General features: G+C 34.9%; 1 protein-coding gene across 3 annotated transcripts; it reads right to left on the bottom strand.

Moving 5' to 3' along the window:
* Nucleotides 1-2,201: 2,201 nt before the first annotated feature.
* LOC123309840 (tetra-peptide repeat homeobox protein 1-like) lies at nucleotides 2,202-10,488 on the bottom strand. 3 transcript variants are annotated; one of them, XM_044893123.1, is made up of 5 exons: nucleotides 10,404-10,488; nucleotides 10,193-10,277; nucleotides 9,970-10,109; nucleotides 8,116-8,341; nucleotides 2,202-2,779 (listed from the first exon to the last, which is right to left on the bottom strand). In XM_044893123.1, the coding sequence occupies exons 3-5, from the start codon at nucleotides 9,979-9,981 to the stop codon at nucleotides 2,325-2,327; spliced, it is 693 nt and encodes a 230-aa protein (XP_044749058.1). In that variant the 5' UTR covers nucleotides 9,982-10,109; nucleotides 10,193-10,277; nucleotides 10,404-10,488; the 3' UTR covers nucleotides 2,202-2,324. The 3 variants fall into 3 exon arrangements, with proteins under 3 accessions (XP_044749058.1, XP_044749059.1, XP_044749060.1); XM_044893124.1 differs by lacking the exons at nucleotides 10,193-10,277; nucleotides 10,404-10,488 and adding an exon at nucleotides 10,161-10,180; XM_044893125.1 differs by lacking the exons at nucleotides 8,116-8,341; nucleotides 9,970-10,109; nucleotides 10,193-10,277; nucleotides 10,404-10,488 and adding exons at nucleotides 2,816-3,017; nucleotides 4,289-4,428; nucleotides 4,512-4,526.
* Between the last annotated feature and the right edge of the window lie 442 nt (nucleotides 10,489-10,930).

The following is a 10,930-nucleotide window of genomic DNA, read 5'->3' as shown; positions in this document are numbered from 1 at the left end:
TGTTCTTGATGCCACGTATTACTTCTCCTTCAAGTTTCTCTGGTGCTCTCTCTAGTTCATTACTCATTACTCATCTTATTCCCTTGCATCAATACTTCCGAATAAATGCTGTATTTAATATATCTATTGTTGTCATCAACTATTGAAGTTGTGCGTTGTCTTTCAAACTTCTTGAATACTTCTCTAACTTACTTATGCATTGGCTAATGCTCATTCTTCCTTTGTAACTCACTAACTCCTCAATTTCTTCGCACTTTTTCTTCTAACATACTTGTTATGTTCTAACATACTTGTTAGCCTGTCTTATTTTCTTTTTATTATTATACTACTATTATTTTTTCCATATTTGACCATTTTTGTTCTTACATGTTCTTCGTTCTTCCATCCTGTTCATAATGTCTTCAATCATTGAATCCTTTCCCTGTTAAGTAGGGGAGACCAGCAGGGTTGAAAGTAAAAATTTTCAATTTTCTCGTAATATCTCGAAGACCTTTAGGAATGAGAAAATTCTAATAAGATCACATGATGAATTGGTCTTTCAACCATCTTTAAGAATTAGCTTGAATGCAACTCACATAATAGATTTCGAGAAAAAATGTTGAAAAAAAAGGGAAACTAACCTCCCTCCCCCAGGGTTGGTTGTAACTATGCAAGGGTATGGTTGTAACTACGCAAGAGTATGGTTGTAACTATGCAAAGGTATGGTTGTAACTCATCACAAGAATTAACAAAATTATTAAACTTTTCTAGGAAACAGAACAATATTCTAAAATAATCAACTTAATTTAACTCTCTTAATCATAACCACCACAAGACCACAAAAATTAACAAAATTATTAAACTTTTCTAGGAAACAGAACAATATTCTAAAATAATCAACTTAATTTAACACTCTTAATCATAACCACCACAAGCAATTATGGCACACGAAACTTATTTAATTTATTAGTCTGGTCTACATGTGCTTACTGCTGACATTCTAGGCATTTAAGCCATTTTTCATTAGACCTGCTGTTTGAAAAGAAACGAAAGCAATCGTCGCTCTGAATCACTTTCCTCAATAAATTCAGCTAATTTCTTTTCTTTTGTGCTTCATTCCTTTTTCCAATAAGTTTATTAGTTAACTTTTGCTCATGCTTCAGCATCCTGCAGAATATATTTCTTAACTTCTTCGTTCTTGTTCTAGAATTTTAAGCTTGTTTGCATTATCAGCCATTATTGCTATTTTCCTTTCATTCCTTCCCTTTCCATTATTCTTTCTGGGTCCTGCTATCGACAAGGATTTATTTTCTTGTAACTGGACATTTCTTCACTTTCATAATGTCAACGTTTTTGTTAATCCTTTGAGTGTTCTCAATTTTACACAAATATTCTGCCAATTTTTAGGACCATTTTACTTGTTTCTGTGGTTTGTGTGCAGTAGGTATGACATTAAGGTTTACTGGATGGGTTGTGATTCTCAACGACACAGTTTGAGCACAATATGGGATGTTAAACGTTATGCTTGAATTCGAATTTTTACTTTTGCATGAACTTTTGAGGTCTATGACGCTAGGAGTGATCGATGTTTTTGAAGTTTTATTGAAAAACATGCTTTTTTCGTCAATATAGTAGTAGTAATTGATGAATTAGGTATCTGATGAATTAATGCTTATCACCAATAACGATACTGATTTACGAGAAGGATTGCTTAGGTGTTTAATCTGTTGAGAAACCGATTAATGTCGGAATGAAGCCGTTTCTTCTTTCTTCTGTCTTTTAGGCGAACGTTGAGTAAACGATTATAAGGGATGAAGAAAATGATCAACCCCAATTTTGTACAGCTCAGACAATTTTATGAAAAAGTTGATTTTTATCTTACATTCTAGAATAACTCTCAATAATGAGTTTTAACAATATATATAATTTCAAATATATCGTTACTTTCGGAGAAGTCTTTTGTATGTACATACAAAAGTGACCTTTATCTTCGGCATTCATTCCTGAAGAAAAATGGCCCTTATAGCATATTTCTATAAATATTTTTGGTTATTTTGAATGATTTTGAGTGATTTCTATATTCAATTAATGGAGTGCACACTTAATTACATAATTAAGAGCTCAAACACATTTTTCAGCTCATTATCCCGACTAGAACTTGTAGATTACCCGAATTTTTTCACCCTATCCATATCGCCTGATGCTTCAAAAAATACACTTCATAGAAATATAGAATTTTATTTTTGAGAAACATAATTAAAGAATATATAAAACGAGGGAGAGAAAAACACATAACACTTAAGATAGAAAAGTTTAACAGGCACAATATTTCAATCAGTCGTTATTCAATGATGATAACTTCCAAAGTCGAAACCACCATGGCCGTAACTACCTGAGTCGATACTATCGTACCCTCCATGACCATGGATCAGGACTGGTACTTTTTTCTCGACGATGTAAGGAACTTTAACGGGCACTGGGTATGGTTTGTGTACTGGTACTGGGTATGGCTTTGGCACAGCTACAGGGTATGGTACGTTGACTGGGACCTTGACTGGTACTTTAACTGGGTATGGTACTGGTTTCTCTACTGGGTATGGTACTGGTTTCTCGACTGGTACTGGGTATGGTTTTGGGACATGTACTGGGTATGGACGATCTACTGGAACATGGACTTTAACGGGGTATGGTACATGTACTTGTTTCTCCACTGGGTAAGGTACAGGATGGGGAACAGGATATGGTACTTCCTTGGTGATGGTAATATGTTTGGATTCTCCATAGCCGCCTCCATAGCCACCTCCATAACCACCTCCATAGCCAGCTCCATAACCACCTCCATAGCTGCTGCCGAAGTCCAAGCCATGACCTCCTAATTCAATACCATGACTTCCACCAAGATCAAATCCATGTCCACCACCGTAACCCAAGTCGAAGAGACCTCTTTTGTTTTGTTTCTTGTCAGAAGCTTCGACGGTTTTAGATTCTTCCTTCTTCTCTGCCAAAACTAGACCTGCCAGTAGCAGTAACGCAAGACCCTACCGAAAGGAGAGATTATTGAATTTAGAGAAATTCATTGTTTGCTCGTGACTGATATTGGATTGATTATTCTCAATTCTGAATACATAAAGACCCCGATAAACAAACAAAAAATGCAACGATGAATGATGAATATCAATTCATCTCAGGACAGCTAGTGACAGTATCAGGTGGTGAAACACATCAGAGAGAAAAAAAATTATCATAGTGAGTTTTGTCCAGTGAACTACATGCTTGGTCAGTACCAAATCAATCATTACCAATAAATTTTTATCAATAGATAATTGAAATTATCTATAGTATCGTTATATTATCCCTATATTATCAAACACATTTTGTCTTGAAGAATTCAAGTTGGAAATCTTCTCAAAATGAATCACACGCCAAATATTACTAACAAATGGAACGAAACAATCTGAAGACTCAATCTGAACTAAATCGGATCGGATTTTACAACCGTTTCTTTATTCCGATGGGTTGAAATTATTAAAATTTGAAGGCAGCTGATACTGCTAGAGGCTTTCCTCAAAATACTTCCTTTATCTGACCCTTGAGTGACTGATGCCGATTCTCGTAAAAAAAAATAGATAAAGATAAAGCATATTTTCTTACATTACATGACATATAATTCGTAATGTGCAAGTGAGATTGATACGCAGATATAGAAAACGGTGATACTTCAAAGCCTACAGTCGTAGATTAAGCTACATTATGATATAAATGATTTTGAATGCAAAATATTAAAAAATCCTCAAAATTCCAATCGTAGGGTACAGGACAAATCGTATACAAATGATTATTGTTATTTGTGCAATCGGTTGGGAAAAGCATTATTTTTCGTAATGAGCGCAACCAGAGAAGCAAATTACACAAAAGAACGCGAAATACGAAAAATAGTTTCACACAATATTTTTTCTCATATCAAATAGAATATGGCATATGGCTATGAATCTGCGTCTCTCGCAATATCTTGAAATATTCAATTCTTCACTCCTTTACTACAGAAACAAGTATCTGTTCATCATCAGCTGCCAAATATGTTACTTTTCGTAACTGTTTACGAAAAGTAAAATGTTTCAAAACGTCAACTAGTTTTAAAAAGTGTCACTTTCTATGACACAATTAGAAAAAAGTTGCCATTATCAATATGATATCAAAGGAGTAATCCCATCATAATCAGGTAATCACTGTCACTAATTGAATCAGATCATTCAGTCAAAAGCACTCAACTAATTTCACACACTTGTGTTTGGTAGCCTATTCCACTTACTTGTAGTTTCATCCTTGTGAAGGTGAATTAACAACTGTTGATGGTAGAGTAGCTGCTTGGGCTTTTATATCATGATGATACGGTGTCTGCCTTTGAAGTAATTCTTTTGCTTGCGAATTTTAATTTCAACATTCCTATCCCTATGGAAGATATTGATGATTAATTAATTAACAAATTATATTCGTACCTACTCAGAGAAATCAAGACAGCAATGTTTACCTACCTTGTGAATGTACATCGGATTTCGAACACTTTGTCCCATTAATCAGTTCTGTGTTCTGTAAAATCTCAAACGAAGAAAACGAGGGAATGGAACTAAAAATCGTAGGAAGAAAAAAGATGGATGTAGAAGAATGTGGATGTCAATAAGAGTGAATTTATAGCTACTCAAAAATTATTCAAAATTAATACTACCATTTTCAAAATTTGAGGGTAGATAAGAACCAAATGGATCTCAAATTCGGTTCCTACGTAGATGGTATAATGTGCATTTTTTTGTGTCGATGTTATTGTTGGATGTGAAATAAATGATTCTTAGGTAAGGTTTGGCTCTTCTAGATGTTGAGATAGCAAAAAACAATTTTTACATTAAAAACATTTGACCTGCAAACTTTCAAGTGCTGTATTGAAAGGCTTCCCGTCTCTCCACTACGTTGGTCCACGGTAAACTCCTTATCTAGGTCATTCAAGATAAAAAAGGACCGTTCGAAAATATTAACGAAATGACCGAACGATTCAGTTTAGCTATTTAAGATCTGAATAGTACATTTTCGAGAAATCATAACTGTAAAACTGAGCATTGCCTAAGATTGAGCCTTTTACTAATAGATTTTCAACGCCTTCGTGCAACACAGAAAAAATCGGCTATTAAATCTGATATGGTCAATAAACTTAGTAAGTAAGTCGTTGAGTATAAATCCACCAAAGTCTTGTCTCGTTTCCTCATTGAACTCTAAAAGAACTGGAATGGCCTCTTAGGTACCGGAATACGACGAAAAGTGTGTCCAACTGAAACGGAAGATGTAGAGCAACCCATCTCTTTCTAATGGTTCCGCAACCAATCGAATAACCGCATCATATCAGACGTCGGACGCAGCAGTCGTCTCACTTCAACGCCCCGAGTTGTTTTTGTTTATATCGTTATAAACCAATTGACAGAGCGCAGAGAAAGATAGATTGCTCTACATCTTCCCTTTCAGTCTTCCTCAGTTTGCCTGCATCGAGATGCCATTCCAGTTCTTTTAGAGTTCAATGCGTTTCCTTGACGAGACTCGAGATGAGACATGATCTCTTTCATTGACGAGATGACAGAGACGAGTCTTTTCTCGATCTCATCTCGAGTCTCGTGAAAATTTTGACAATAGAAAAGTATTATTTTCGAAATTGAAAACTAAGGATTAATTTCCGTCGTTAGTTTTGTGAAAATAGTAAACCATTATGTAAAATTTGCGATTTTTTTTTATGATTCGATGTGGCTATAAATCCCAATTTGGATCTTGGGGTACCAGAGTTTTGATATTTTTGAATGCGACAGGTCATTTTTCTATTGTTGATTGAAACGTTGAAAAGTTAATTGTTTTGAAATGGTGCGAATAATTAAGCTCTTGATCTCATTCGTCGCAGACGAACATTTATGAACATCTCTCTCTTCATTAACATGTTAATTTGGAAGATATCTTTTAAACAATTTTCCGCCGACCTCTTAATAATAGCACCGTTTGACGTTCACTAAATTAGCAGTTAATGAACCCTTCTATTGTTTGATTTCCTATTAATGCATTATTGTCATGGGTAATCGAACATAGAAGTATTCAGCAGCTTCCCAAATAATTATTTTATTTGTATTTCGCATTGATTTTCGCAGTACTAAGCGGATGAATTGAGAAGAGATGAATTGTGGAGGTTGCAGAAAAATTATGATGTTAGAGAGTAATCAATATATCTATGTACTACAACTCCAGCTTCCACCAGCTCCACACATTCTTTAACAGATATTATAGGGAACGATATCGATGTGATTTACTTAAAATGTCACAACTCTAATATGCCCTCTATGTACTTCTCGAATTGTTCGATCGGCCGCATAAATATCAACATTCCGATATGAACATAGAAAATTTATAAGGTGTCAAATTTGACTAGGTATCGATAGAAAATTTTTGCAATCAAGAATTCACATTCAATTTAAAATGTGGTCGACGGAAAAATCTTGTAATCAACTCGTTTATTAATTGAGCGATTAATGATCTCGAACGATGAAATGTCAATCATCAATCGCTCTCATTAAAATCCTAGTTGATTAAATAACTATTTCATATTCATTTCATCCAGCAGTTCAATCAACTTTTAGGAACAGGAATATCATATGATCCAGAATTTTCTTCTGTCAGTTCGTGATGATACATATTACCTCATATTTCAGTTTCTCTGGTACGCTGTCTCTAGTTCATAACTTATCTCATATTATTCCCTTGCATCTACACTTTTGAATAATTGTTGTATTTAATGTGGGTATCTATTGTTGTCATCAACTATTGAAGTCGTGTGTTTTCTTTTAAACTTCCTGGTTATTTCACTAACTTACTTCTCCATTTCATCGCACTTTCTCTTCAACCAAACTTGAAAGCCTGTCTGATTTTCTTTTTTATTTATACTACTATTATTCTTCACTATACTTCTGAACATTTTTGTTCTTGTATGTTCTTCGTTCTTCCATCATGTCCACAATGACTTCTTTCATCCAATGCTTCCCTTTGATATTCTTTTTTGGCCCTATTTCTTTTTTTTTTCAATCGAATTCAAAAATTGAAAATTGCTTTTTCTAAAGAGGGGCAGGTCAAGAAAAATTATATGAAAGACCCACAAATTTCTTGAAAAGGCATCACTTTCGCAACTATTCCCTTTTCCCTGTATAAGCGTCAGGAGGCATTTTCAACCATATAAGTATGCGGATTTTTCTTGACAAATTTGAACCTGAGTATCACCTCGTGTGTTACGCTTACCAAGTCCCTATCTGTCTTTTTGTCTACAATGCTAAATACTATACAGTGTGCGTCAAAATTATGGATCAGATTCATTTTCTCAGAAAAGAAATATTTGGCAACAAAATACTGAAACAGGTCAATTTTTGTGTGCACTTGAATGTACACTGAAATTTATTTTTGGGCTCTTTTAGGGCTCGATATCCCTACTGGAACTTGAATTTTACCCGAATTTTCCCACCCCATCCATATCGCTTGATGCTTCAAAAAATACACTTCATAGAAATATAGAATTTTATTTTTGAGAAACATAAATAAAGAATATATAAAACGAGGGAGAGAAAAACACACAACACTCAAGATAGAAAAGTTTAACAGGCACAATATTTTAATCAGTCGTTATTCAATGATGATAACTTCCAAAGTCGAAACCACCTTGTCCGTAACTACCTGAGTCGATACTATCGTACCCTCCATGACCATGGATCAGGACTGGTACTTTCTTCTCGACGATGTAAGGAACTTTAACGGACACTGGGTATGGCTTGTGTACTGGTACTGGGTATGGCTTTGGCACAGCTACAGGGTATGGTACTTCGACTGGAACCTTGACTGGTACTTTAACTGGGTATGGTACCGGTTTCTCTACTGGGTATGGGACTGGTTTCTCAACTGGGACTGGGTATGGTTTTGGGACATGTACTGGGTATGGACGATCTACTGGAACATGGACTTTGACGGGGTATGGTACATGTACTTTTTTCTCCACTGGGTAGGGTACAGGATGGGGAACAGGATATGGTACTTCCTTGGTGATGGTAATATGTTTGGTTTCTCCATAGCCGCCTCCATAGCCACCTCCATAACCACCTCCATAGCTGCTGCCGAAGTCCAAGCCATGACCTCCTAATTCAATACCATGACTTCCACCAAGATCGAATCCATGTCCACCACCGTAACCCAAGTCGAAGAGACCTCTTTTGTTTTGTTTCTTGTCAGAAGCTTCGACGGTTTTAGATTCTTCCTTCTTCTCTGCCAAAACCAGACCTGCTAGTAGCAGTAACGCAAGACCCTACCGAAAGGACAGATTATTGAATTTAGAGAGAATACATTGTTTGCTCGTGACTGATATTGGATTGATTATTCTCCATTCTTAATACATAAAGACGCCGATGAACAAAAAAAATTGCAATGATGAATGATGAATATCAATTCATCTCAGGAACAGCTAGTGACAGTATCATCAAAGAAAAAAAAAATTATCATAGTGAGTTGTGTCTAGTGAACTACGTGCTTGGTCAGTACCAAATCAATCATTACCAATAAATTTTTATCAATAGGTAATTGAAATTATAGAAAAAACTCTCGTTATATTATCCCCATATTATCAAACATATTTTTTCTCGAAGGATTCAAGTTGGTAATCTTTTCAAAATGAATCACACGCCAAATATTACTAACAAATAAAACGGAACAATTTAAAGACTCTAACTAAATTGCTCAAAAGTAAAAACTAAGCAGAATGAAATGCATAAAAGAGAGAAGGATCGCGTTATACGACCGTTTCTTTATTCCGATGGGTTAAAATCATTGTAGGGTTGATCGCAGCTGATGCTGCTAGAGGCTTTCCTCAAAATACTTCTTTTACCTGAGACTATTTATAGACTGATGCCGAATTTCATAAAAGAAATAGATGGAGATAAAGCATACCTACTTACAGTCCCTGGCCATATTATTAGACGCATTGATTCGATGCAAAATCTCAATATTGAATTATTAAATTGAATGTATATGTTACATATACTTAATCTGTAAATGGTTTTCACATATAATATATCATATTCAATAAAAAATATTGATTTATTGATGATTAAACATGAAATTCTAATATTTTGCTGAGCCACCCTGTGTAGCTATGAGAGCTTCATACTATCAATGCAGAATTGTTCGGTTTGCTGCATTCGAAGATAATGATTTCATATGTGGATTATCGAAATAACGTCCGAACCTGCAGAATGCAAGACGTCCACTGGAAGACATAGTACTGATTCATGCTTAAGTACTAATACTACAACATCAAAAATAAATGCCAAATAGAACAATTTAATGAGAGTCGTAGATGAAACTAACATTCTGTGGAAATGAAATTCAAATATTCTGCTTTTTCCTCGAGCAATACCAGTAAATATAAAAAAAATCCTCAGTGCGTCTAATAAACTGGCCAGGGACTGTACATTACATATAATTCGTAAGATGTCAGATGGATACGCAGAGCTAATGAGATGTCAGATATGGAAAACGGTTAGACTTAATAGTCTACGGTCGAGGATGAAGCAACATGATGATATAAATGATTTTGAATGTAAATCATGAAAAAACCCTCAAAATTCCAATCGTAGGGTACAAGACAAATCGTTTACAAAAAATAATAGTTATTTGTACATTCAGTTGGGAAAAGCTCATCAGCTGCCAAATATTTTACTTTTCGTAACTGATTACGAAAAGTAAAACGTTTCAAAATGTCAGTTAGTTTTAAAAAGTGTCACTTTATATGAAAAAAAAATTGATATTATCAATCTGGTATTAAAGGAGTAATCCCAACATAATCAGGCAATCACTGTCACTAATTGAATCTGATTGTTGAGTCAAAAGCACCCAACTAATTTCACACACTTATGTTTGGTAGCCTATTCCACTTACTTGTAGTTTCATCTTTGTGAAGGTGAATTAACGACTGTTGATGGTAGGCTAGCTGCTTGGGCTTTTATATCATGATGATACGGTGTCTGCCTTTGAAGTAATTCTTTTGCTTGCGAATTTTAATTTCAACATTCCTATCCCTATGGAAGAAATTGATGATTAATTATTTAACAAATTATATTCGTACCTACTCAGAGAAATTAAGACAGCAATGTTTACCTACCTTGTGAATGTAGATCGGATTTCGAACATTTTGTCCCATTAATCAGTTCTGAAAAATCTCAAACGAAGAAAACGAGTAGATGGAACTACAAATTATAGCAAGAAGATGGATGTCAAAGAATGTGGATGTCAATAAAGAGTAAATTTATAGCTACTCAAAAATTATTCAAAATAACTACAACCATTTTCAAAATTGGAGGGTAGGTACGAACCATGTGGGCCTCAAATTCGGATTAAATGCATCAAAACGCATACGTATATTGTATAATGTGCATCTTTTTTGTGTCGGTGTTATTGTTGGATGTGAAATGAATGATTCTAGGGTTAGGTTTGGCTCTTATAGGTTAGGACAGCAAAAATCAATTTTTTAGATATAAAAGCTTTAAACTGCAAACCTTCAAATGCCGTATTAATAGGCTTTCTCTCTCTCCCTCTCTCTAGGTCTAGTTTTCATGGATCATTCAAGAGAAAAAAGGATCCTTCGTAGATATTAACGAAATTAATGAACGATTCAGTTTAGCTGTTCAAGATCTGAACTGCCCATTTTCGAGAAATCATAACTGTACAACTAAGCATTACCAAAGATTGAGACTTGTACTGATAGATTTTCGGTGAATTCCAAGAAAAAGCGGCTATTGAATCTGAGATGGTTAATAAACCATCTTAAGTCGCTGAGTATAAATCCACCAGAGTCTCGTCCTCTCTTTCTTTCTCGTTTCCTTGACGAAAGAGACGAGTT

Source organism: Coccinella septempunctata, chromosome 3 (assembly GCF_907165205.1).
Source record: "Coccinella septempunctata chromosome 3, icCocSept1.1, whole genome shotgun sequence".
Classification (NCBI taxonomy): Eukaryota; Metazoa; Arthropoda; class Insecta; order Coleoptera; family Coccinellidae; genus Coccinella; species Coccinella septempunctata.
The sequence above is the reverse complement of the archived record's forward strand: the minus strand, read 5'-3'. Positions and strand labels throughout refer to the sequence as shown.

What these genes read in the sequence shown, in the direction of transcription:
- LOC123309840 (XM_044893123.1), bottom strand. An exon ending in TTATGGAGGTGGCTATGGAG is followed by an intron (nt 2,780 to 8,115) that starts GCGGCTATGGAG and finishes GTGGTTATGGAG; the next exon opens with GTGGCTATGGAGGCGGCTAT.